This window comes from Dipodomys merriami, unplaced genomic scaffold (genome assembly GCF_024711535.1).
Source record: "Dipodomys merriami isolate MVZ:Mamm:240054 unplaced genomic scaffold, mDipMer1.0.p SCAF_81, whole genome shotgun sequence".
Lineage (NCBI taxonomy): Eukaryota > Metazoa > Chordata > Mammalia > Rodentia > Heteromyidae > Dipodomys > Dipodomys merriami.
Genome location: NW_027206413.1, coordinates 5,323,730 through 5,351,040, shown reverse-complemented (window position 1 = coordinate 5,351,040; position 27,311 = coordinate 5,323,730). Strand labels below are relative to the sequence as shown.

The 27,311-nt window shown below is 46.2% G+C and overlaps 1 protein-coding gene across 2 annotated transcripts in view; it reads left to right on the top strand.

Moving 5' to 3' along the window:
* The window catches only part of Znf608 (zinc finger protein 608), a 106,679-nt gene that overhangs the window by 74,769 nt on the left and 4,599 nt on the right, over positions 1-27,311 (top strand). For both annotated transcript variants that reach the window (XM_070011238.1, XM_070011237.1), the window contains exons 3-6: positions 20,397-20,484; positions 20,933-23,387; positions 25,220-25,637; positions 26,197-26,369. In XM_070011238.1, the coding sequence (XP_069867339.1) occupies positions 20,964-23,387; positions 25,220-25,637; positions 26,197-26,369 (3,015 nt within the window). In that variant the 5' untranslated portion in view covers positions 20,397-20,484; positions 20,933-20,963. The remainder of the gene's footprint in view (positions 1-20,396; positions 20,485-20,932; positions 23,388-25,219; positions 25,638-26,196; positions 26,370-27,311) is intronic.

Sequence of the window (27,311 nt, the reverse complement as noted above, 5' to 3'; positions counted from 1 at the left end):
TCTGTGTGTGCTTGGGAGTGACATGGTGTTACTTGCTGGGGATCTGCATGCTCTGATGCAGCTTACAGTGTGGCCGCACACAAGCAGCGCCCTCATACGTGGGCATTGAGAGCCAGGATGGCTACTACCTCCACCAGGCTCTTAGCACCCATGTCTTTCTTCTACCTAGAAATATCAAGCGCTTGGCACAGCCAGGAGCCAGTTCTACAGCTTACTTTTCCAGTGACCTTGGGCCCTTGCTTGGTGATGCTTTTCCCTGAGGTGCTCCATGGAGTTACCACACTTCCTCTCTTTCTCTTCAAGTGGTCAGATGATTTTCTATTTGCGAGTGCCTGCCTTGTGACCAAAGGTGTCTCCTCCCTCTCCGCCGCTCCCCCCTCCTCCCCCCCCCCCCCCCCCCGCCCCCAGGATGTTCTAAGTTGGGATTTCAACAGACAAGCTCATGGTGCCTGCCATGGCTAGCTGCAGCTAGTTCAACTTCCAATGAAGCTGAACATGAGGAAAAGGGGAAGCTGTGGTCAGGAACCACAACTGCAGGAAGGCAGGAGCAGTCACATGCAGCTCTCCACACACACACACACACACACACACACACACACACACACACACACACACACACACACACACACACACACACACACACACACACACACACACACAGTCACCATGCTTCCCGTTATCCCAAATTCCAAAGCCACATCAATACATTTTTCCTTTCTCTTTTACTTCTTTCATGTAATGACTGGAGTAATAAATGCAGGCTAAGTAGATGTTATCTTGAATGCTTGATCCTAAATCCATCTTGCGCTGAGGGACTGGGCAGTTTATTCATGTGTAATGAACGGGATCTGCATTTCCATAATTCCCTGCTCCAAAGAGGATGCTGATCTTATTCAATTCATGGATTGTTTACTGGGTTCACATTGTGGCTGCTTTTATGGCCATGTTTGTTTAATAGACTGACTGAAACCTTTTTTTAAGCATTTTTAATACATTTTCATTGTAAAAATGCTGTGCAGAGGGGTTACAGTTACATGAGCAAGGTAATGAATACATTTCCTATTGAGCATTGTTACCTCCTCCTTTGTTTTTAGCTTTTTTTTTCCTGTTCCATTTTGAATAATACTTATGCTTGCATATTAGGATTTCTCCCTTTTTACCAAGGTGCTATTTCAAAACATGCCTCAACATAAATTTAGGCTAATTTAATTAACTAGGATTAAATATTAAAGGGCATAATTTGTTAAATAGATTAAACACACACACACAGCAAACCTCATTTGTATTTTGATCATTTGCGTGGTGAAGAGATTAGTCAGTATGAGTTACCAATCTTTTGTGGGGAGGGGGGTGTGCCTTTCTTGTACATCATAAAGGCCAGACTATGAAGTCATTCCCTTTCTACGTCCTCCCTTTATGTGAGGGCCAGGTACAGGATTCCTAACATTTAAAAAGAAGTTCCTATGTGTGCCTTTGGGGAGTTTGAGATAGGTGGGAGCACATTGGGAAATCCTCCCTGGGTATTTCAACTGGCTCCAAGAAAGCTCCTGTTAGAGGCTTGCACCATGCGTTTAGGACAAGCCAGGCACACGCCCACTTGTAGTCAGTCACATCATGCTCATCCAAGGCAAGTGAGCAAGCCCACTGTGTGACGGTCACAGCAGCCAGCGTCCTCTGAATGGAGAGCTTCATTGATAAGCAATGTGGCAAATGATTGTGTTTAAATTTCCTCCAATATCCATGTCTGGTGATCACACATGCAGAGTGAAAGCCATGACTTTAAGATTTACATCTGGCAAATAAAATTTACGGTCCTTGGAAGGCAAGGAGGCTGAGGTTTCATGCTTCCTGACCTTCATTGTCTGTTTTCCTTTGGTACACACAAGCAGCTTAATATGCACAAATATGCACACCTATTATGGAGAGATGGCTTTCTGCTCTGTCACCTTTGTTTTATAAAAGCTCTGTTTTCTTTATTGCTTTTATCTATTACATCTGTAAAATTTATTTAAGCAATGACAAATCTCTCTTTAGGGCCCAGAGTCTGGGTGCATAAGAGCTGGCAGGCTATTGGGAGGAGATTTGTAGGATATGACTGTTCATTAAATTGCAAGTAGTGGGAGAGGCCAATGGTCTGCATCAGCTGCGGCTGGCCAGGTTATGGGCTGTGTTTAGGCTTCTGTGTCAGGTGAGCGACAAATGTACCTCATCAATTGCTTTTGCAACCCTTCCATAAAAGTGGATGGCTTCTGGAATCCCAGAGGAAGGGTGGACGCTTTCACCTGGAAGACCACTTATTCCACTCAGCTTTTCTATTCAAGAAGGAGGAGAGGAAGGGGAGAGATACCAAGGCCACTTGTGCATACCTTTAGTTCTCTCCTGTTGTTTTAGAAGTGGAGATGGCTCCTTCACTCGGAGTGACCACAGCCAGCTGATGAATAATTTCAGCGTTGCAGCTTTCACTTTTATATTTTGACCTGGGTATATAATTACATGACAGAAACTCTTGGATACTTTCCTACATCTTAACGTGTGTGTGTGTGTGTGTGTGCGCGTGCGTGCGTGCGTGCGTGCGTGCGTGCGTGTGTGTGCGCATGCGCATGCACTGCTTCTGAGCTTTTTCCCTCAAAGGCTGGTGCTCTACCATTTGAGCCATGGTTCCACTTCTGCCTTTTTGATGGTTAATTGGAAGCAAGAGTGTCCTGGACTTCCCTGCCCAGGCTGGCTTTGACCCAGAATCCTCAGATCTTAGCTTCTTGAGTGACTAGGATCACAGACATGAGCCAGCTATGCTTGGTTTCCCCTTATTTTCCTTTGTAAATTGTTGAGTACCTACTCTTTGCCAGACATTTGAAAAGACAGAATGCTTAGCCAGCAGGAGAGGATGGCAGATAATACTCAGGCATTCTGACTCTTAAGGTAAGTGCACTGGTAGAAATAAATGTCCATAGGGACAGGCAGAAGCTCTCTGAGGCTTGGGGAAAGGCTTTCTGAATAGAGCTTAGTGTACCCGAACTTGGACTCCAGGAAGGAAGCCAGGAAAGGCAGACCACTATTTCCCATGCACAAGATGAAGGTATGGAAGAGTGTGTACTCATGGGAGATTCCCAGCATGTTAACTCATCAGAGATAGGCATAGAAATACACATGGTAACTGTTGGGGTTTAACCAGAGCCTGACTTGGAACCTGGTATAGAGCAAGAGGAGAAACTGGTGTCAGGAGATAGGAAGAGGTCAAAGGAGGCCTGGCTGGATGACTCACCAGATGCCATGTGAGCCTTTAGGGAGAGCCTGGGACTGCGAGCTGTGAGTCCTTTGACACAGCAACCCAGGTCATAAGACATTAGAACGCGAGTCCATGGTGAGCGTGAGAATCAGATCCCTCAGTCTCCTGTTAAGCATCTAAGCAGTTACACATAAATAAGGCAGGATTTTTCGCACTCCACACTTTGCCCCAGATACAGTTCTGTATGACAGGGTACGTTGTGTGAGGGAAGAAGGGCATCTGAAGAAATCACCGTCCCCACGGTTGACGGCAAAGCCCCGGCCTGTGGGGCTGGCTGCCTCCTGCAGTTTTAGTTACCAGTGCAAAGGCTGCCCAACGTGGACTTGGGTGGGGTGTGGTCTCCAGCGCTCATCTCTGGTGCAGAGAGGCTTGTTCACCCCAGTGGGCTCCCACCCAGTGTATGTGTGGTTCCTTCATGAACTTGTGTTTTTATAAGCTTAGGTTCGTATAACCTTACTCAATGCATGTAGAAACAGGGAGGAAAGACAGACCACCTGTGTTCACAGTTCTGACCTTCTAACCTGGGACCACGTAGTAAGCACTTTGAGGTCATTTGTTCTTGGGTAACATCGTGATCACTACCTATGTAACTCATAGTCATGGAGGAATAAATGAGATAACCTGTGTCAAAGCACTAATTGTAGTGATCTACACATAGCAAAGTTCCCCATTAGTTCCTTCTATCCTCTAGGGACAGTAACACAAATGTTAACTACGTAGTGTATAAAATATTGTCGTTTTATTAGATTCGAATTGCCTTGAAACTTCAGAGGAGACCACAAATTACACCCCCGCCAGATTCAGTTTGCAGGTGGTGAATTTAGATTGTTCATAGGTTTCAACATTTCAGAAGTCTCCATTTTGTCTCCGTTGGGTTATTTAGCGTTGCTGTAACTGACTACCTGAGACTGGATAATTTATAGTGAACAGATCTATTTTCTCACAGTGAGGGATGTCTAAGATCAAAGGGTCTGGCATCTGGAAAAGGGTCTTGCTGTTTCCTCCCATGGTGGAGGGTGGGATGACAAACAAGGGAATGAGTTCCCTTTGTCCAGCCCTGTTACAAGGGTACACAATCTCATTTATGAAGACAGTGAGCTCTCAAGCCCTCATTTCCTAACATCACATTCACGACACTCTTATTTTGGAGAGGTTACATCCAAATTATACTGTTCACCTCGCAGCTTTAAGTCTGATTGACCCAAGACTTACATAATTCATAGTTGGCCCTTCATATTGCGAGTTCTGTATCCTTAGATTCAACCAGCTAAGGATCAATAATGTTGAAAAAAGTCATCTGTGTGAACATGCCTAGAACATTTTCCCTTGTCATTGTTCTCTGAATAATACCATGGCTATATTTATAGAGCATTTATGTAGTATTAAATATTTTAAGAGAATGAGAGGATGTACGTAGGTGTTTTGCAAATACTGTGCCCTTTACATAATCTACTTGAACACCCAAGAGTTTCGGGTGTCTGTGTTTAGGGTGGGGAAGGTTTTTCCTGGAACCAGTCTCCCGTGGAAACCCGGGGATGACTGTTCGATATGGCAGCTACTTGAGTATTTCAGTTCATTTTTTTTTTCTGACTCATTTCTGATCATACTTCTGGGCCTCAAAAAAAAAAAATAGAGGATCTCAAGAAAGTTTTTACATGAGAACAGGCTACAAATTAAATTTCATTTTGAATATTAAAAAACCACTTTTTTTAGTGTATTGTCTTTGTGCATTTACTTTGGCTATGACTATGGTGGTTTGCAAATGAAGGCATTCTACAAATTTAAGCGACAGATACAACTATGATGTATATATTGGGTCTTGTGAGAGTTTTTTTTACTTTTTGATTAGTAATTTAATTAGTGATAGTAACTGTACAGAGGAGTCATATCAACTTACAAGTACAGTACACCTTGATCAGCGCCACCCCTTCCCTCCTCTCCCCTTCTTTCGCCGCCCCACCCATCCCCACATCACTAGGATTTTAGAGAAAAATTCCATTTTAATTTTTCTTGATCTCATTCTCTGTAAAGTTGTTGATTGGACTCAGTAGTACTGTGAAATGTCATGTCCCACACCAAGAAGCGATCAGAACAGACCACACTGTTCTCCTCGGCAGACCTTTCCAGAAGCCTTATCAAATTTAGGATTACTTTCACTCATCCTTGCACTATCCGCATGCACATGGATTTGAATTTTAAAGTGGTCAAGGGAAAAATGGCTGTTCTCACTTGTTTGGGAAAAGTGTGCATTAATGTAGAGATGGTAATTCTTGCACAAAGCAACACAATCACCTGGCAAAATGTGCAAAGGTTTTCCTGGGCCAAATTTCTTCATCAAAAGCTATGTATTCAAAAATATTGATTTCCAAGATGTCCACCTGTGACTTCCGCCCCACAATTCCAGTGTGACTGTTGCCAGTTTTGGACAACAAAGATTTTTTTTTAAGCTTATGCAGGTTTCATACAAGGGAGAGTTTGTTGGGAAATTTCCACACAGGCGTACTTGGTACACGGTCAGCCGACACCTACCCCTCTCCCCTATCCCCTTTCTACTTTTCTTAAAAATGGTTTTGTTTTCCTTTTTAATTTTGGAGGGTTTTTCCCTGTGTTTTCATAGATTGGGAAGTGAGGGCGTGGGGAGGGTTATGATGAAGGTTCAAAGTCCTTTGGAAGCAGAGCGTGCTGGACATGATAGGTTCCTGTTGGGATGACAGAGCCTCTTAAAAAAATCCTTGGTATGCATTACTTACATTTCCACTCGTGGATACAATGTGTCCCATTTAATTTTACCCCCTGCATTCCTCTCCCTTCCCGCCCCCCACCGCCTTCCTGAAACTACTTCAGCAAATTTCATTGTACTATTTTTTTTCAACATGGAAAAACAATCTACTTCAGCCATGTTCACCTTCATTCACCCTGCTTGGAAAACAAGAGGCATGGAGGGCTTCTGTGCAGTAGGCTTGCCTGGTTGGGCCTTGGTACAGTGGCAAACAGACCCAAGCTGGGCCCTGGGTGCTAACCTCCCACCTGCTTCTCTGTTCCCACACTCTCCATGGAGATGTTGGCTCAGGAAAGGAGCAGGTACAGACAGCCCGTTTGTCAATCTCAAAGGGAGCCAGGAGGCTTTGGACTAGTAATTCGCAACCCTTGAAAGTGTGGGATTGTTGGAAGAGGCCTGGATGGACTCTTGGACTCTTCACCCTGAGGCCATCCAGTCTGTCCCTGCTGCTCACAAGTTCGGCCAACTAGTTTCTCCTGAAAATCACCTGCAGTTATTTTAAGCAAAGGAAACAATAGATTTATACACCATTCCCCATCAGGCATTTTTCTATCCAGTGTACTAATCCCTGCAGCCATTTGCTGTGGGGGAACAAACTTGGTTATTGCTCTGTGTTCAAGTCAACTCCCAAATGTCAGCTATTGTCCAGCCAGACATTCCATGTTTGTGTTTTCATATTGGCATTCGATTCAGTAATTTGGGAACTGTTGTGGATACAAATTGTGTGTGTGTGTGTGTGTGTGTGTGTGTGAGAGAGAGAGAGAGAGAGAGAGAGAGAGAGAGAGAGAGAGAGAGAGAGAGAGAGAGAGAGAGAGGTTGAAATGTTTAGTCAGTGAGCAGAGGTGTGTAAAACCCAGCCTGATGATAAGCGGCAATTAACAGAGCATTACTTTCTGGAAAAGACTTGAAGTCCGTGCCCTGCAGGTCAGAGTCAATAAAGACTGAGTTACTAACAATAGCCTTTCTTTCTTCACTGAAGACTTGGACTTAACCCTAACTTCATCAGACCAGAGAAGAAGAGAATAAGGGGAACAATAGGAGTCTTGGAGGTTGGCTTGTGCCTAATTCTCAGAAGTTGGAACAGCTGTCGGAGCGTTGGATTGATTGGCTCCCACGCCCTGGGCCCGGCGCTCTGCACTAATGCTTCTGCCTCTTCTGAGAGAGCTGTGTGCGTACCTGGGGTCAGAACTTATCAGCCAGTCGGGCTAATGTTTCAGATGAGGCCAAAGTGCAGTCAATAATTTATTCAGAAACTTGTGCTTACACTCACAAGGAAAGCAGGTTTGGGCCAGAATGCCTCTCTATCTCTTCATGAAAGAAGGCGGAGTGAACTTCAGATGTTCCTGTGAACAGGTGTCATTGTCGAGTATGTAGATAATGTTTCTTTGAAGAAGGGAATTGGAGTCACTGTGGATTATTCATTCAGCAGTTAACATATTGATTGTGAAATGGGTTAAGGAAATACCAGTAATTTTTAATTTACTAAAAAAAAAAAAAAAAAGCCAGTATCACCTCAGTGTGACCAGCCCAGTCAGGTGAAATCCGAGAGATTTTGGAAACCATCACCAAGTTTCCCGGGGCCTGTGTGCTCCCAGGCTCTGACATTGAGGTTCAAGGTACTGACAACAATGGAGAGCAATGTTAGGTCCTATCAAGGACTGGGAGAGAGAAATTAGATGTGCAGTCCATGGCTGGAATACCCCATCCTATTTGCTGAGAAACAGAACCAAAAGTTAACTCAGTGGCTGTGTGTGATGGTGTGTGAGCAGAACACTTCGGTAGCCATGAAAAAGCAGGAATATTTGTGGAAATAGTACAGCCGTCTCCTGAGCAGGGCTGGTCAATCAATAACCAGCGAAGTTTTGTTCTCATCTGGCTCACTGATGACTTTGCACCAGTAAGTGCTAACAAAGGCCCTTTACCTTCCTCCTCTAGGAGATCACTATTAGTCACACTTCATTAGTCTTGTTTACAGAAAAGAGCTGCTTGCTAAGCACGTTATTGAAATACTTGTTACTCTGTGGGGCTTTTTTTTTCCTCCTTCCTGAAAGATAAGAACTTTGGAATGTGGAAAAGGGGGAAGGTGGGAAGCAGTTTCTAACCATTGTTCAGAAACTGGGTTTGCTCTGATGGGGAGTTGGGGAAGATAACTCGATGTTCAGAACCTTGCTGACAGGTCTCCTCTCTGTTAGTTTGAAGTGGGAAGCTTCAGTTTTGCCTTTTGTCATATAGGAAAACAACAACAACAACCAAAAAAGAAAAAGGAAAAAACTGCTAGCCTGTTCGATTGACTGTTTCCAAAAACCTGCAATGAGGTGGGCTTACCCTTAAGAAAAGTTCAAAGGTCAGGCTGCAGATGATTTGGTTTGCTCTTTTTGTCTTTGTCTTTGTGTGAATCCGCATTTATTGTAGTTAGATGCTTGCATGGTTGACTCTATTTTTAATTATTATCTTTAAGTAGTTGTACAAAAGACTTGTAAGTCCACATATCAATTTATATCTTGCTCAGTATCACCCCTTCCATCATTCTCTATGGGTGATTTTGAACTGCATTTCTTAATTCACTTAATGGTTGAGTAGTGAGATGAGGAAATATTGGCTTTAAACAATGAATGTGTTAGGAAAGGTACGTTCACATTGATAGAAATTACTGGTGTGCCGAGAGACCATCAAAGAATGGCAAGGTTGAAATGTGCCGCTCAGCCTGCTTACCAGGCAGTGAGAGGTTACCGAGGGCAGAGATCCCCAGCGAAAGGTGCTTCTGAGGGTGGACTTTGCACCCCTCACTGGGGCCCTGGCTTACAGCAGCTGGAAGGCCGTGTGAGCCAGAGTGGATCTGTTCAAGGAATAGTTGATGTCCGCGTTAAATGCTTTCCATACGTGACGGGGTACTTCAGCATGGCGCTGATGATGCTGGCCCTGAGTACAAGATGATGGAACTGGAGCCCAGAGAACATTCCACCATCTTGAGAGGAAGTAGCTGCAAAATGGGACCAGGAGGTGGTTTCTACATTCAAATGTGCTCCGTTTGAGAGTCTCCCCCTCCCGCCCTCTGTGCCCGTAGTTTGGCTTGAATTCATGGTCTGGGCTCTGTCCCTTTGCTTTTTAGCTCAAGGCTAGTACTCTATCACATGAGCCACAGCTCTGGCTTTTTGGTGGTGAATTGGAGATGAGAGACTTATGGACGTTCCTGCCCAGGCTGGCCAGGGAACCATGATGCTCTGATCTCAGCCTTTTGAGTAACTAGGATTACAGGCCCGAGCCACCGTGCCTAGCTTGGTAAGCACTCTTAACCAGTCTTCTCAGTGTTCACAGTGGAGTGGAGACTAACTGGGACCAGCGTCTGTTTCTCCGCCTTTCCCCCACCCCCACCTCCAGCCCTGTCTAAATTGTGAGGGTAGGCTCTGGCTGCTTCTAGCGTGACCAGCCCAGGTGAGAGCTGGGAGCGGTGAACCTTGCCCCACCCTCCTTCACCCCGCCCTCCCTGACTGGGAGAGTGCCCGGCACGGTTGGTCTGAAAGCCTCCTTCCTTGTTTCCTTTCTCGTTGGGCCCAGATGCTAGCTTTTGGTGACATACAAATGTCCCTCTTTGTGTGCTTTGTGCCTGCCCCCTCTCTTTTCTTTCCCTCCCTCCCTTTTCTCTCTCACACACAGTTAAGAGAAGCAGTTCCCTGTTTTAGCGGCGGTTGTAAATTGCTATTTTAAATTTCAGTGAGTAGAATAATAGCAGAGTGATCATCTCCAGTAAATGTTGTTGGCCTTTGTAAAGAACGGCTCCTTGCGAGGTTTTATGATTTACCGGGGACGCAGCTGGTGGCCAGCCGAGCTGCCGGAATGTGTGCTCTCCAGCCTGGTGAGCTGGAGATGAAAAGAGCCCAGTGCTGGCACAAAAGCAAGTAAGCGCTCTGACTTTAAATAAAGCATCATAATTTATAGGAAGCCTGGCTCTTCAATCCCAGGGAGATACACGGATCAGTAGCAGCTTTTTGATGTGCAGAATAATTGTCAATTGGCTCCCACTGTCTCCTTATAACTCAAGGACTGGGAAAGGAAAAAAAAAAATATATATATATATATATATATATTACTAGAAAACACAGTTCTTGTAATCTACAATTGTGCTACAACTCTCTTGACAAGCAATTCAATAATATTTAAACCTGAAACTCTTCTCCACACCTATGATCTCCATCCGCTCCTGAGCCAGGAGGGGGGAGGGGGTTGAGAAAGACCTCCTCATCCCCCCTCTCCCCCAAGTCTGTGCTTGCAGTTTATTTCCTTGCATCTTTTGGTTTCATTCATCTCCAGAATTACTTTGTCTTCCCAGGAGCCGCCCGCTTCTGGAGCCAGAGCTTGCGCCAGGGCCTGATCCCAGAAAGCAGGAAGCCACGAGGAAGTCCAGCCTGGCCCCTAGCATGCTCCTTGGGGGCAGAAGGGCCTGGAGGGGGGCTTTCTGCACCCCCCCTCCCATCCCCACCCAAGACAACCGATTTCTGTCCTGTTTTGCTGTTCTCTTTTTGACTCCAGGGCTGGTGGTTTGGTAGGGGAGGCTTAGCTGTGCTGTTGAGTAATTACTGTGAAGTACGGGAAAGGACAGGGCGGGTGGAGGAGCTGAAAGGCTGCATTCTTTCAGTTTCTTATCTCCCATGGCGGGTGAGTTTTAACAGTGAGAGTGGGGAGAGGTTGCGTTGCGTTCCTTACTCTGGAAGCACCAGACACGTGCTGTGTGCCTAGGGCCACCGATGCTTGTACTTAGAGACGCACTTAGCCAGTCCTAAATAACACTCTTCAGAAAGGAGTGAATCACTGCAGTGGCTCAGTTAATCAAGTTCCACAAATATTTATAAAATAACCTTCCCCCCAGCTTTTGAATGCTTTTATATAAAGAAAGAAAAATGTCTCCTGTGGAGCTTAGGAGATGGGAGGAGGGGGACTGTGGGGTGGTCTGGGGGGGAGGGAGGGGGAGGAGAAAGGTACTATCCTGTGGAAATAAGGCTTGGAGAGGATCTAGCTGCAGGGATCTATCTGCCTGAGGCTTTAGAAGTAATGGACTAAATCCTTCAGATACCTGATAAACCTGGTTGTGCCTGGGAAATTCAAATTAGAGGGGTACTGGGGCTGGGTGGGAGGGCTCTCGCGTGTAATCTTGGCTGCTCCAAGGTGCAGATCGTAGATCCGAAGGGTCAAGGTTCACTGCTAGTCTGGGCCTAAAGTGAGCAGGACCTCTATTCAACCAAAAGCCTTTGGTCCCAGTGAGAGAGAGAGAGAGAGAGAGAGAGAGAGAGAGAGAGAGTCAGTCCCAGGCAAAAGTAAGAGACCCTATCTGAAAAACTGCCCAAAAGGACTGGGAGTATGACTCCCGTGACTAGGCATAGGCCAGAAAAGTGCAAGGCCCCCTGTTCAATCCCCAACATTGACCCCTGCCCTCAAAAACACAAAACCAGCATGGTGCCACTGCTATTTCCACGGCACCCGCCCTCCAAGGGGGCGGCACTTAGGGAAGTGAAGCCAAGAGGTACAAAGATGTACCAGGTCCTGCAGACACTATGTATAGATCGCATGTACCTGCTTAGTTCATTAAGTTAACAAATGCATTTCAGCTACCAGCTAGTCTCAGAAGATTGCTCTCCCTCGCCCCCCCCCCCCATTGCTCTTTGTCCTTTATCCTGCTTTGTGCTTTCTGAGCCTCAGGACCCACACACCTTGGGGGCATGTCTGTCTGCCCAACTTCAATGCTAATGTTTTTATTTCTGATCATGCTTAAAACTACTTTCACACAATCCCTGTGTTCTCTTCCTGCCCCTCCCTCCCCCCCATGCTCTTGTAACATAAAATGTCTTGAAGGACACCTAGGACATTGTGTAACTAGGAAACCTGTTTGCTGTAACACGAGCTCTGAGTATTTAAAAGAAGGAATGAATGCATCTCTGCAGCTAGCATTAATTGATCTCTAATGATCCCTTTTGATCTGATAGTTTCTCAAAAGCTCTGTCTTCGGTTATCTCAGTTCCCATTAGTGCTTAGGCTTGCATAATATTTGGCTGGAGAAAATATTGCCTCCCTCCCCCCTCCCCCCATGATGGCATGGGGCGCAGGCTCCCATGCAAATCCAAGGGACAGCATTTTAGTGTTCCTGGTGATGGCTGACAAAAGCCTTTTCTGCTCGGGGCATTTGCCCGCTGGCCCTCATAACAGGCCCCATTGTACGGTGCAGAAGAGGGAAAGGATAACATTACTTGGGAAGCAAGAGAAAGAAAAGCAGCCAGGGCTTCTTTGAGCCGGCCAGTCAACTGGATATTGACCACCTGTCTTCATGGGAAAGAAATAGATGGCAGTGCATAGGCGAGAGTCTAGTTTTCCAAGACGCTCAATGATTTTGCCAAATCAATACAGCTCATCAGGCCTCAGAACAAAGGCTGCTGGGAGGTGGCGGTGATGGGGGTGGCTCGGTGTTCTTTTGTGTATTAAACCAGAAGGCCCAGGGGAAACAAGATTTCTTTAGCAGTGTGTTTTTTAAGGGCTTATTCAGCGTATGGGGGAAGGGAACCCTTTCAAATTTCTCTCTTTATTCTCTGTAGATTGCATACTGATGCCCAAATGTCCTCTTTTAAAGAGGTTAAGCGCAATTGAGTAAGAATGTATGCCATCCCTTTAATGGAGATTAAAAGCATAGTTTGCCATTGCTCTTTGGTATTGGTAAAGGTTTCTTTTTTTTTTTTTTTTTATTGTCATTTGTGGATAGTGTTTAGATGACCCAAACATCTCAATGTACAGATTAACTCCTGGCAAATAAAGCGGTGGAACTCTGTGCCTATACATGAATCCTGTCCTGATGGCCTCAAAATAGCACCAACCCCTGGGTGGCATGGTACTCTGTGAAGGAGAGCTTATAATGAATGTCGCCGGAGCAGGCATGTTGTAGCTGCAGAGGGAGGCCGAGCCTCTCTAAACCAGCAGTTTCCAGTCCCCATTCTTTCATCTCTAAGCTCAGTGTGCTTTCGCAAGGCAGTGCATTAACACCAGGCAGTGTGTCTCTGGAGTGTGCGGCTGGGGTGGCAGCACACTGGGGCACAAAGTGCTTCATTACACTTCCTTTTGTTAGGCTGCCCTATCTCGCAAGCCCCGCTGCCATACACTATTTGTTCAGATAAAGCCCCGTGTTCAGGGTGACTAATCGCAGCCCTGAGTTCCAGATGGCTTGATTACAGGATGTGGTTAAAGTGACTCTTCAAACATTCAGCTCAGCAGTAGGGCCCTTAAAAAAAAAAAAAGACCGCATTTTATGGTCATGTGACATCACTTACGTTTCTTGTGCTGGTGTTCCATATGCTTTCTGCCTTAAGTAAGAGGGAAGTCCCTTTGCTCTTCTCTTCACCTGGCAGGTATTTTATAGGCAAACTGGTGGTACATCTCAAAATGTCCCGAACAATGATGAACTCAGCTTGGGCTTTGGAAGGTGGATCTGTCTGAATGCGACCAGGGTTGAGGCCAGAAAAAGAAGTAAACGTGCTTATTCATTTTAGAGCAGGACAGCAGCATTGCTGGAAGGACCCCTTACATCCACCCCAGGGGACAGGCAGAGGCAGGCAGCACAGGAGAAAGATGATTACAAGGTTTATTAGAGGAGCTCTATTTCCCCCAGAGAGGGAGCACATGGCAGCCTCCACTCTCCAGGTAGCAGCAGGGTCTGGGGGTAGGAAGTGAGGTAGATGGGAGCTCAGGTGGGTCTGGGTGGAGGGAGGGGCCAGCTGTGTGATGGAACTCCAGGCAGGGAGGGGCTCAGGTCTGGGTGGAGCCGAGGACCACAGATGGGCAGGATGCTTATGATTGCTTTTTCATATTTTTTAAAATTATTTTTAAATTTCCTTTGCCAGTACGGGGGGCTGGAACACAGGGACTTGTGCTCAGGCGTGGCTTTTCCCTCTCAAGGCTGATGTTCTACCATTTGAACCACACTTCCACTCAGCTTTTTGCTGGTTAATTGAAGACAAGAGTCTCACAGACTTTCTGGGGCAGGCTTCCAACCTCCATCTCCAGATCTCAGACTCCTGAGTAGCTAGGATTCCAGACAGGTACCTGGCCGGTATCACTTTAGAATACAATCAAACAAAAACAATGCTGTTTCAGCAAAAGGAATGCCAAACGAAGGAAACCTGTGCAGCAATCCCCTTGAGTGACAGTGTGGGTCTGAAATAGAACTGTTCTTGTCTTCAGGGAAGCAGCATACTCTTCATTCTCATGAATGTTTCACTGGAACAGATTCCAAAAAGGAAAGAAATGTGTCAACTTAGAGAAATAAGGTCTATGGTGTAAATGAGGTTGGGTGTTGTCAGAATGAGGTTTTTCTGTTCTCCTTGAGTGCACACCAACTTGCTCCAGATGTGATAGTCTGAATAAGAGTCTAAAAAAAAAAAAAAAGGAAAAAAAAAAACTCTGTCTGATTCCAAATTCAGCATTTGCAATGCTTGGCAAAGAACTCTGTCCTAGGGATGAAGGACTTGAAAGACTCCGAGACAGTCTTTAAACTGTAATATAAACAGAGTTATGCTGATCTACTGGGAAATCAATATTTGCCCAGTTCTTGAGGAAACAGTTTCCCAAATACCAGAAATGATCATTCATAAGCCACATTTATAACCTCTTTAGAAGGAAATCTCCACAGACTTGGCTTCCTATCATCTACCAGCTAATGAGAGATTAGGCTTATTGAAACAGTATAGTAATAATGTAAAGTTTTAGTAATAGTGAAATAGCAAGCGTTGGCTGAGATTCCAGTCAGCTCTCAGTGTTCAGTGAACTCACAGTTTTCCAGACACTGCATTCCCAGGGGCGGGGGGGGGGGGGCATTTTCTAGTTAGAAGAGACAGGCTCACCTTGTCTACCACTGGATTGGAGAAGGACACACAGCCTCACCCGGGTTTAAACAAGGTGACAGTTTATTTGCTGCTTGTCTCATAGATTTTCAGTTGGTTATTTCTGATGGTCCAAGGAGGTCCTCCTTGGAAGTTGGAAGGATAAGAATGTGTTTTACCTCCGAAACTAGATTTTTAAGATACTCTTTTAAGTCAAAAAATCAATTTTAAAGTTCTTTTTGAGGTGGGTACCAGTGGCACATGACTGTAATGCCTCTCAGGATGCTGAGATCTGAGAATCACAGTTCCAAGCCAGCCTAGGCAGAAAAATCTAGGAGACCACCAAAAAGCTGGGTGTGAAGCTGTGGCTGAAGAGGTAGAGCGCTAGCCTTGAGGGCAAAAGCTAAGGGATAGTGTGCCCTGAGTTGAAGCCCCAGTCCCAGCATACACACACACACACACACACACACACACACACAGAGGTAGAGAGCAGGGTGTCCTTGTCATTTAGGGCCTCAACAGAAGAAGACTCTGACTCCTTCAAAACTCGTGACCTTCCAGGAGGTCATTGTGCCATTTCCATCTCAGCCAACTCGGGGGAGGGGGGGGGAGAGGAGGCAGAATGTGCTGGGTGGAGTTTGGGGGCAGGCCTGGGAATGGTCTGCCTTCCTTCACTTCATTTCCTTCGGTACATGGCCACTGGTGGGAAGGCTGAGGAAGAGTCCAGCTGAGATGGGGAAAGGAAGGCACACTGGATTCTATGGAGGAAGCATGAGGGAGAGGCCTGTAGAAGGAGTCTAGTTTGGGATCCAGGTGAGAATGACCACTTATCAGAGGAGGAGGATACACACAGATTGTGTGTGACTGGAGAGAAAACTCACATGTGTGCTAGGATTTGTCTCCATTTGGCCCTAGTAAATTAGGACCTTCAACTTTCCTTGGGATTTGAAACAAAGACATTTTGTTGAAGATTTTATCCCAAGAGATTAAAAAAAAAATGTGACAAAAGAACAGCTGAAGAAACTTAGATCCATGTTTGCAGGACAAAAAAAGAGAGGGTGCCCACGGGTGTGAAGTGGGGAGCAGGGGGGGGGGAGGGGTGGCCTCCAGCAGGGCCCGCCAGGATCCACGTTCTCAGCCAGACGCTCTGCCATGAGGCCCGAGGGAAAGGGGACACACCCCTTCCACAGAGAAACATTGAGAGCTTTGCTCTAACACTGGCTTCTGGGACTCATTCATACCTACTGCGTTCTTCGGGCTCTGGCCCATTGTGCTCCTCTCAGCTTCTCTTTCTACCAACCTCCCAGAACTTACTTCCAGTTTTCTAATGTTGATTTCCAGCCTGGGATCCAGGTGTCCATCACAGGTCTTGTCTGATTCACAGGGGTGGGACTTCTGGTCAACCTCGGAGTAGGACCCAAGGCTAGGATAGGCAGCAGGACAAAGGGCCGGCTATGTAAATGCAAGTCTGTACTTCAGCTTCTGGGCTCTGGTGTATGCCTCTGTTGGTTTTAAGACTGTAGAGTCTTGAAGTGGAGAATTTCAACAAGAGTTCAGAACTGATTTATGAGCTCCAAACAAGTACCTGATGTACACCCCCACTGGACACAGCAGCTGCCTGACTAGGGAACACAACACTGGACTAATTCTAAGGTCCCAGGGCCTTAGATGAGGGACTCGGGTTCTATAATAAATACTGTGATTGTTTAAAAGTCTCATAGGTTACATTTCTCTCTGGACTGACATCTTAGATTCTGCATCAGTATCTGAGACCCAGTGTTCACAATACACAGAACTCCAAGTGTGGTTAAGCATACTCTCAGACTGTCCACTTTGCTATATTCTTGCTTTATTAGAAATAAGCCTCTGGTATTTTAAAAATATTAAATGTAGACAGGACAGGCTTTAGCTTCTTGAAAGAGACTACACCCCACTCAGGAGGGAAAAGGAAAGGTGATAATCTGGGAGATTCTTGAGAATATTTATAAAGCATTTCATTCAAGACCCCAGCGCCCAGTACTGAGGCTAGACATTTGAAAGAATGTGTGTGCTTTGAAGGGAAACATTCTGTCTTTTGACGATGAATATGTTTGTTTCTAATTTATGTAAATGAAGAATGTAACTTTAGGTGCAGATTTATTAAATTCAGATTTGTAATTTTAGGTGATTAATGTTCTTCTTCAGCATTGATGCCTACAAGTCGGAGTAATCCACTTTAAAATGGATGTGTGTGTGTTCCAAAACATCCAAGATGTGAGATAAAGCAGAAAGATAAAACGTTTGGACGTTTTAGCACCGCAGTCCTACCTTAGGAGCTGGCCATTCATTCCTAATGGGATGTTGGGATGTCGTCTAAGACCTTACAGAGAAGCTGGGCTGTGCACTTCCGACGAGGGGGGTTCCCGGGACCTCGTTCCAAGCCGCAGGCTGTGTGAGCACGTGCCTGCCTACATGGGTACACGGGTCTATCCAGACTTACGTACGGGGTGCTGTGTACAGACAGACAGACCCACGATCCTAATGAGCTCCGCTTGGTGGAGAAAGTCCCTGGGCCTGGAGCGTTTTGTTGTGGTGGTGGTGGTGGCGGTGCTGGCCTCGTTGTCGTTTTTAATACACAGTGTGTCCACAAAAACAAGGTCTTCCAGAGTTGAAAACGGGCTTTCCTTGTTCTGTCCCCGCCGAGGCGAACAAAGGCCGGGCTGCGTGCAGAGGGGGAGCTGCGGGCCGGGCTGCGGCGGGGCCTCCGCGGCCCAGACCTGGGGCGGAGGGAGGGGGGAGGGGGGAGGGGGGCACCTCCCATCCCCCCGGCATCCTTCCCACCGCCCAGCCTCTTTCTCCCAGGCCGCTGCCCGGCCGCCCGGCCGCCCTCGGCCCAGCCAATCAGACGTCAGCATTGGCAGCAGGCGCCGGCCAATCGGCTGCCGGCATTCGCTGGAAACGCCAAGCCCTGAGGGGAAAAGCAATAACAAAAGCCTTTCACTGCAGACAAATGTTAAGTGTCTGCGCAGACTTTTCCTGTTTTTAATTTTATTACTGCAAGAATGGAGGGTTTGTTGTTTCTTTCATGTTTCCTTTCAAGCAATTTTAATTATACATTTGTGCTACATCAGGGGACTCTGGAGCGCAGTGATTTCAGCCTATTGCATCTAAAGCTAAAATGCAGTAACCTTCTGGCAATACAGATATATTCCTGCACTGTAAATATAGCTGACATGCTAACGAATTTTAAGCAGCTGTGAAGGTCTTTGACACCACACACAGTGCCCCAGAGAGCAGATGATGAGAAAACCAGCCCAGCCCTTCCCTCCCCTTTCCTGAAGGATATGCTCATAAAGAATCCTTTCCTCCAATTGTTCTGTGACTTTGACCAAACGCCTAATTACCATTGATTCTCATCGCAATATGAATTTCTATACTAAATGTTTTTTTTTTTAATGAAAACTTCCTGAGGGAATTACAAACGACTCAGCCAGGATGTAAGGAAATGCTTGCCTTGCTCTCTCCAAGTTTTTCTTCCTGTACTAGACCATTGCTGAAGGTTGAATTTACTCCCCACAAATTCAACTGTCACATAAGCAGTAACAACACAGACCATATGGGAAACAATTTTAAAATCTCCATTTAATACTTTTAAAAGAAAATCTTTCCCCACTGCTTGTGTCCCAATCATTGAAATGTTTTACTTGCTGTTCAAAGATTCTCAGGGAAATGGGTCTTACACTGTGAGATTTCCCTTTCAATGAGTGAGTTTAGGTCAGGTGTTCTCTAACATTTAAATAGACATGAAACATGATTCTAATTATGAAAGATGAGAGGAAGGGAGAGGGGAAAGATGGAGAGCGAATAATTTCAAAATACAGTTCCAACTATTTTTGAAGACCGAGTAAGGAACCTCAATGAAAGCTGTAGATTAGTAAGAGCTTGGGGATGGGGGAGGGCAGGGAAAATGAAAGAAATAGAGGATTATTATGAGGAAAAAATATGAACACTAGAGTAATATAAAACACTAGATTAAAATCCCTTGGTGTAGTTAATGCGCTCGAGCACACACACACACACACACAAGATAGGCTCTGATGGGGGCAGAGAGGGGCACCAACAAACAGGGTGGTCTAACAAAGAGGGTGAACATCAGATGTGGTTGAAGTAGTTTATTTGCATATATGAAAATAGAACAATGAAACCTGGTGAAATTGTTTTAGAAGGACAGAGTGGGTTGGGAGAGGGCCACAGAGGTGGTAAGATTGATCAGAATACACCGTATACTTGTGTGGAAATGTCATGATGTAACCTCCTTTTGTACAACTAGAGTATTAAAAAGAAAAAAACAACAACTCGAAATGGCAGTGGTAGTAGCGCAAGTGAGCAGGTTAGCCAAGAGCAGCCTGTGAAGTGTGTGTGGAGGGATGGGCTGAGGAGAGCACGGGAGGAAAGCGAAGGTACCTGATTGTGTGTTACATATGTCTCAGAATCAAGGTTCTTTAAAAATATGCTTTAAAGGAAGTTGGTTTTTTTTTTTTTTCTAAGTGGCTCTTGTCCTCAAGAGAAATAAAGAGGATGCCATATTTTGTTTCTCTGTGGCATTTGGTATACTAAGTGCACTTAAGTTTAGTAATTCACAGATGCAGTGCTAAATTAAATTGTCTGTCTGTAAAGCAGTGGGGAAAAGCAGAATGGCTTGCAGGAAGCAAGTGTGTTGGTTTTGAGATTTCTTTTCTAATCCTCTGTGGCAAATGCTTACCCAAGTTGATTCTAAAGATAACCCCAAGAGCAAAGCTATTGTGCACATTTATTTTCTTAAGAGGGCTATTTTGGGAATCCTTAATATGAAACAAGTCCAAGCAGTGAAGCAGAGACTGTACCATGGCTGATCATTGTCTCACAGAGTGGAGGAGGGAAAGATTAGAAAGGAGAAACGATAGCGGTGTGTCTGCTCTCTGGATTCTGCATTTCCACATTTCCCCTCTGCACCACTTTTTATGCACATGCATAATTTTTTTTCTTAACAAAAAAATCAACATTATTTTATGTTGTTGAATTGAAAACAAAACCAATTCCTTTCCGTCTTGTTCTGGTTTAAGCACTGGTAACTGGCGCTTAGTTTATGTTGGCTGCCTGCCAAACGAAAGCAATTATGTGTAATAATAGAAAAATTAAGAGGTGAGTGTTGCTGTTTTACAGCAGGACATGGCAAAAACCATTTCCTTCTGTCAGCAGTATCTTGATTACACTCTCACACACAGTCTCGCCCTTTTGTGCCGCATGCGCATGCGCATGAATACACACACACACATAATTTCCTGTGGGTTTTGACTTGAGGTCACTGAAACCAGAAAGGGGAAGAATGAAAACCACAGCGTTTGAAAGCAAATGAGAACAGATCTTTGCTGGTAAAAATAATAATAACCATACATGAAGTGGAAATAAAATAATCTGTGTTAAATGCGGTCCCTTTTCATTCCCCACCCCCACCCCGCAGGTGTCCTCGTGGTCAACGTCACATGGAGGAACAAAACTTACGTGGGGACCCTGCTGGACTGCACCAAGCATGACTGGGCCCCTCCCAGGTACGCATCTTGTATTCCTGGCTTCCCCCACCCACTCTTTGGCAAGGAAACTATAGAAAGAGATTAATAATACATAAACGTCTGGCTGTAATTGAAACCAGGCAACAGAGAAACCCGCGGTTCAGTACTGAACCCAGTACAATGCAGATGCTGGCTTTCTTTTCTGTCAGGAGAGCTCCACTCGCCAGCCCTTCTCTCTCTCCCTTTGTTTTCTTCTTTGTCAAAATGGGAGTTGGAGCTGATTGGAAGCTAGCGAGCTACCTGAACTGTTTGTCTTTGATTTTTTTCCTGAGGACAAATAGAAGCTCGAATAGAGCCGCCTTCCTTGGCCCGACACGGGCCCCCAGTTCAAAGGTGTTGGCTCCTCTTTGTTGGACTGTTTACCTTATGATTTCACCTGGCTCTTTGGGGACAGGATCATTGTAACATCTGTTACTTGCTTCTCTAGGTTTTGTGAATCACCAACAAGCGACCTGGAGATGAGAGGAGGCCGGGGCAGAGGGAAGAGAGCCAGGTCGGCCGCGGCGGCCCCCGGCTCTGAGGCTAGCTTCACGGAGTCCAGGGGGCTGCAGAGCAAGAACAGAGGGGGCGCCAACGGCAAGGGGAGGCGCGGCAGCCTCAACGCCAGTGGGCGAAGGACACCCCCAAACTGCGCTGCAGAGGACATCAAAGCCAGCCCCTCCTCCACCAACAAGAGGAAAAACAAGCCTCCCATGGAGCTGGACTTAAACTCCAGCTCCGAGGACAGCAAGCCTGGGAAACGTGTCCGCACCAACTCCAGGAGCACGCCCACCACCCCACAAGGAAAACCTGAGACTGCTTTTTTGGACCAAGGCTGCTCTTCCCCAGTGTTAATTGACTGCCCCCACCCAAACTGCAACAAGAAGTACAAGCACATTAATGGCCTGAGGTACCACCAGGCGCATGCACATTTAGATCCCGAAAACAAGCTGGAGTTCGAGCCCGACAGTGAGGACAAGATCTCAGACTGCGAGGAGGCCTTGAGTCATGTGGCTCTTGAATGCGGTGAGCCGAGCACCAGCGTGTCAGCCTATGACCACGTGAAGGCACCCGTGTCCCCTGGGTCTGGGAACCCTCCTGGGACCCCCAAGGGAAAGAGGGAGTTAATGAGCAACGGCCCAGGTTCTCTAATTGGCTCGAAAACTGGGAAAAACTCTGGGAAAAAGAAGGGTCTTAACAGTGAGCTGAACAACCTTCCAGTCATCTCCAACATGACAGCCCCGTTAGACACCTGCCCGGTCCCCGATGGCAGCCTGGCTGCGGAAATGCCCAAGCTGGAAGCAGAAGGCCTGATTGACAAGAAAACCCTGGGAGACAAAGAAAAGGGTAAAAAAGCTAACAATTGCAAAATGGATAAAAACCTCTCCAAACTGAAAAGCGCCCGGCCCATTGCCCCGGCCCCAGCCCCCACGCCCCCCCAACTCATCGCCATACCCACCGCAGCCTTTACAACCACCACCACGGGCACCATCCCAGGACTGCCCTCCCTCACCACCACCGTCGTCCAGGCTACACCAAAGAGCCCTCCGCTGAAACCCATCCAACCAAAGCCCACCATTATGGGAGAGCCCATTACTGTGAACCCCGCTCTAGTGTCCCTCAAAGACAAAAAGAAAAAGGAGAAACGAAAGCTTAAGGACAAAGAAGGGAAAGAGACAGGAAGCCCGAAAATGGACGCTAAACTGGGGAAACTAGAGGACTCGAAGGTGGCTGGCAAAGACTTGCCTGGGCATTTTTTAAAGGATCATCTCAGTAAGAACGAAGGGCTGGCCAATGGGCTGTCGGAGTCTCAGGAGAGCCGGATGGCCAGCATCAAAGCTGAAGCCGACAAGGTGTACACGTTCACCGACAACGCCCCCAGCCCCTCCATCGGGAGCGCCTCGAGGATGGAGTGCAGTGCGCTGGTGAACGGGCAGGCGCCCATGGCACCCCTGCACGTGTTGACCCAAAACGGGGCTGACGCTTCAGCCGCCAAGACCAGCAGCCCCGCCTATTCCGACATATCTGATGCTGCGGAGGATGGCGGCTCCGACAGCAGGTCAGAGGGCATGAGGTCAAAGGCCAGCTCCCCATCAGATCCCATTTCTGGGAAGGACGGTATCGTCAAAGGGCATTCCTCCACGACAGCGCAGTCGTCGCAACTGAAGGAGTCCCACTCTCCCTATTACCATGGCTACGATCCGTACTATTCTCCAAGTTACATGCACCCAGGCCAGATGAGCGCCCCCACGGCTGGGAGCAACGGGAGCAACCAGGGAATGAAGATCAAGAAGGAGTCGGAGGAAGATTCAGAGAAGAAAGACAAGACGGAGCAATTAGAGGCTAAGAAAGTGGACCATCCCTCTGTCTCCCTGCAGCCCCAGCACCAGTCGGTGATCACGCAGAGACACCCAGCTCTGGCCCAGTCGCTGTATTATGGCCAGTATGCCTATGGACTTTACATGGACCAGAAGTCTCTCATGGCTACCAGCCCCGCCTATAGACAGCAATATGAGAAGTACTATGAGGATCAGAGGCTGGCAGAACAGAAAATGGCCCAGACTGGGAGGGTCGACTGTGAAAGGAAGTCTGAGCTCCCCTTGAAAGAGCTGAGCAAGGAAGACAGTAAGCAGAAAAACATGCCATCAGCCACCATCTCAAAAGCCCCCTCTACTCCAGAGCCTAACAAAAACCATGCTAAACTAGGGCCGCCAGGGCCCAGTAAGAGTGAGGAGACAGGTAAATCGCCGCTCCTCTGCAATCACCAGCAGCAGCTTCAGGCCGACAGCTTCAAAGCTAAGCAGATGGAAAACCACCAGCTAATTAAGGAGGCTGTAGAAATGAAATCTGTCATGGATTCTATGAAGCAGACAGGTGTAGACCCAACCTCAAGATTTAAACAAGTAAGATTGTGGAATGTGGCCCCAACAGGGAGAGCGCAGGCTGACACGTGTGCTCATGTCTGGGCTTGATCTGGTTAGACTTCTTCTATAGGAGGAAACCCATAGCGGGGTTTCTTCCCTCTTTCTCTTGAAATGTATCCTAGCGGATTCTTGGGAGTTACTGTGTCACTCTAAAATGTACGCGTCTTGTCATGGTGTCCAGTGAAGGGTCCTGAGAATGCACTCTGCATCTAACCCTGAGTCCGGGATGAAAGCATGCCTTCTCAGAACTGCTGACTTCTCCCAAACTCTGGAATTCGACATTAATTGTTCTGTATTTCTGAGTATTTACATCTGCTGAGAATTTTAAAACCGAATTCCTGAAGGCACATTTTCAGTGTATCATTTTAATAAAACCTGGGGCTCCTGTGTCTTTCACATAGGGTCCGAAGGTGTCTGACAGCTCTTGCACGTTCAGCATTAAGTACCCAGAGCAGAGCTGAGTGACATCATTTTATGAGGAAGGTCAGATGTTGGGTGATGTTGGGTGATGGGCCTTAACCGTTGTCCCAGAGCCCCTTGGTCAGCCAGGTTGAGAACACCTGAATTCAGATCAGTCACCATGAGACCGCACATGTGCCAGCACTTTGTGTCATGGTCCAGATGTCCTGATTTGCTGCTCTCTGGCGAGCATGCACTCTGGTTATTTCCCAGCACCCCCTGCCCCCAAACCTCCTGTGCTCTCTGTGTTCAGACCCTGGGTGAATCAGAAGATTCCCCCTCTGCATTTCTTCCCTAGAGGGCGGGATTCAGGCCTGCATCTTGAACGCTCGCCTGGACTCTAAATGCCCTGTGGGTCTGAACCGGGCGTGGGGTGGGCGGTCTCAAGGAACACTTGGTGTTTTCAGTTCTGCTTCTGCTGAGGCCTGAATGAGGCTGCTCTTTCCCAGGGGTGCATCAGTACAATTTGGGGAGCTTGTAGTTGGCTTTGCTTTCTGATAGAGAAGCCATAATGTGGGCTATTACTTTGAAATTTTGTTTGGATTAAGTTGTTAGAACATAATGAGAAGTGAGCCAATATATTAAGCCTCAACTGTAGTACATGAAGAAAATGTATTAGGAAACCAAGAGTTTTCCCTTCTAAGTGACATTAATAGCTGTAGTAATTACTTAAATTTACTACTGTTAGCTTGAGCTAGAGTTTTTAAAAAATCCTTTCTACCTGTGTGAGACATTAAAAGGGAAAATGAGGATTGGATTAAATATGTCTGAGGGTGTTATTTAATGTGAAAAATGACATTCAGAGCTCTGATTTGAATTCCAACAATCCTGAGTTTGAAAGCCCTGATGTTGCTGGAACTTTAAAAGCACTGGTTTTGTCAGGCATTGGCGGCACACACCGATAACCCTAGCTACTCATGAGGTTCAGACCTGAGGTTCGAGGTTCAAAGGCAGCCCAAACAGACAAACCCAAGAAACTCTTACCATCGATTAACCAACAAAAAGTTAAGACAGAAAGTGTGGCTGCAGTGGTAGAGCTCGGTCTTTGAACAAAAAAAGCCAAGGGTCCTGATTTCAAGCACTCGGTACCAGCACACATGTGTACACACACACACACACACACACACACACACACACACACACACACACACACACACGCAGCTTTGGTTTTCATCTTTTGTGTAATGACTTCATTATTTTATGAGAGGAAGAGTAACCCAGTGCCCAGCACAAAAACAAATGTTGTCTTAGTATGAGAAGTAATTGTAGCAGTAGCAGTATTGTCATAATGATTAAGGGGATTGCATTAAAAAGTGAAATTTTAAGACACATTTTTTTTTTTTAACCTCCAGGATCCAGATTCGAGGACATGGCATCATTATGTGTACCAACCCAAATACCTGGATCAGCAAAAGTCAGAAGAACTTGACAGAGAGAAGAAATTAAAAGAAGATAGTCCAAGGAAAACCCCGAATAAAGAGAGTGGCGTGCCCAGCCTTCCCGTGTCACTAACAAACATAAAGGAGGAGCCCAAAGAGGCCAAGCGTCTTGATTCTCAGTCCGTGGAGGAAAACAAGTTGAAAAATGATGATCGAAAGACTCCTGTGAACTGGAAGGACTCTCGGGGAACCAGAGTGGCTGTGTCCTCCCCCATGAGCCCACACCAGTCGTACATCCAGTACCTGCATGCGTACCCTTACCCACAGATGTACGACCCCAGCCACCCCGCGTACCGGGCCGTGTCTCCTGTCCTAATGCACAGTTATCCTGGTATGTGCCGAGTTCAAATGACATTGGTGGGGGAAACGCTATGTTCAAATAGTCGCTTTTAGAAACTCAAGATAAATTAGAAGCTTCATGTTTGCTTTGCTTGTTTTTATGCTGCTCATGTTCCAAAGATGAAACTGATTTAACGTTTGTTTTTGTTTTTGTTTTTTTTAATGAAATGTCAGGAATCTACAGCTTTCTTAGGCTTTGATGGTCTGCTGCAGACATTAGGCTGACAGATACTTTATTGCCTAGGAGAATATCCTAAGTACTGACTGTCATAATCATTATAGTTGCTATTTCTTTCCCTCAAGGGGACACATAAAATGTACAAAGTGGCTATAAGCTCAATTCTGTTTGTAACCTTTGTTCATCGGGATGAATTAACTGGAGAAGAAAATCAGGACCTAGATACAGTTAACAACGATGTAGCCCATTCTTCATACAACCCTCTTTCTAAAAAGATGTCTGGTCCTTATCCCAAATTCATAGAACCCAAATGGCTTTTTCTTTTTAAAGATATAGCCTGTAACTTGATGTGGCATTTGTTGTTTATCTGCAGGGGCCTACCTCTCTCCAGGATTTCATTATCCTGTTTATGGGAAGATGTCAGGAAGAGAGGAGACAGAGAAAGTCAATACCAGCCCCAGCATCAACACGAAAACAACCACTGAATCCAAAGCGCTGGACTTGCTCCAGCAGCACGCCAACCAGTACCGCAGCAAGTCTCCTGCCGTAAGCCTCCTTTTATTGCTCCTTGAAAGGCCTGGCTTGTGGGAGGGGGCAGACAAGGGCAATCCAGACTACACAGTCTTGAAATACAAATGGTTTGGGAACCCAGCTGTGATTTCAGGATGCTGTTTTATTCTAATGCATGAAGAATAAAACGTAAGATGATCTCTCACAGAACAAAATATTGTTGAAGCATGCATGACAGCAGTCAGCTTTTCTCTTTCAAAATACAGCACACGTTGCCCATCCACAAGGGAGCTTGTTAGGTGGAAACTTCCACGACAGGAAATGACTTTGGGTGAAAATTATCATGGACAAAGGATTGAGAAATAAGCACCAGAGATTATAATACCCTTGTAACTAAGTAGTTAAGAGGCTACAAACCAAATGTTGAACTATTGGGTAAATGGATCTTTTGGGGGGAAAAAGTGTGTGTGTGTGTGTGTGTGTGTGTGTGTGTGTGTGCATGCGTGCTGGTCCTAGGGCTTGAACTCTGGGTCTGTGCACTGTCCATGTGTATAGTGTATGTGTGTGTGTGGGGGGGGTGTATATACTTAAGATTAATGTTCTACCACTTGAGCCACAGCTCTACTTCTGGCTTTAATGATGCTTAATTGAAGAGTCTCACAGACTTTCCTGCCTGGGCTGGCTTTGAACCATGATTCTCAGGTCACAGCTGCCTGAGTAGCTAGAGCCACTGGTGCCTGGCAAGAATTGCTTTTTGATCACTTGAGGAACACACGGATGCCACTTAGCTTACTTTAGAAGGGACTGTTCTTTATTGTAGGTTTAATTGCAATGGAAAAATCATGCATGTCTTTTGAAATTATCCTCAATTAATATAGTATTTTAAGGAGAGTACTCTATTACATGAGCCACAGCTCCACTTCTGGTTTTGGATTATTCATTAGAGATAAGGGTCTCGAGTACTTTCCTGTCTTGGCT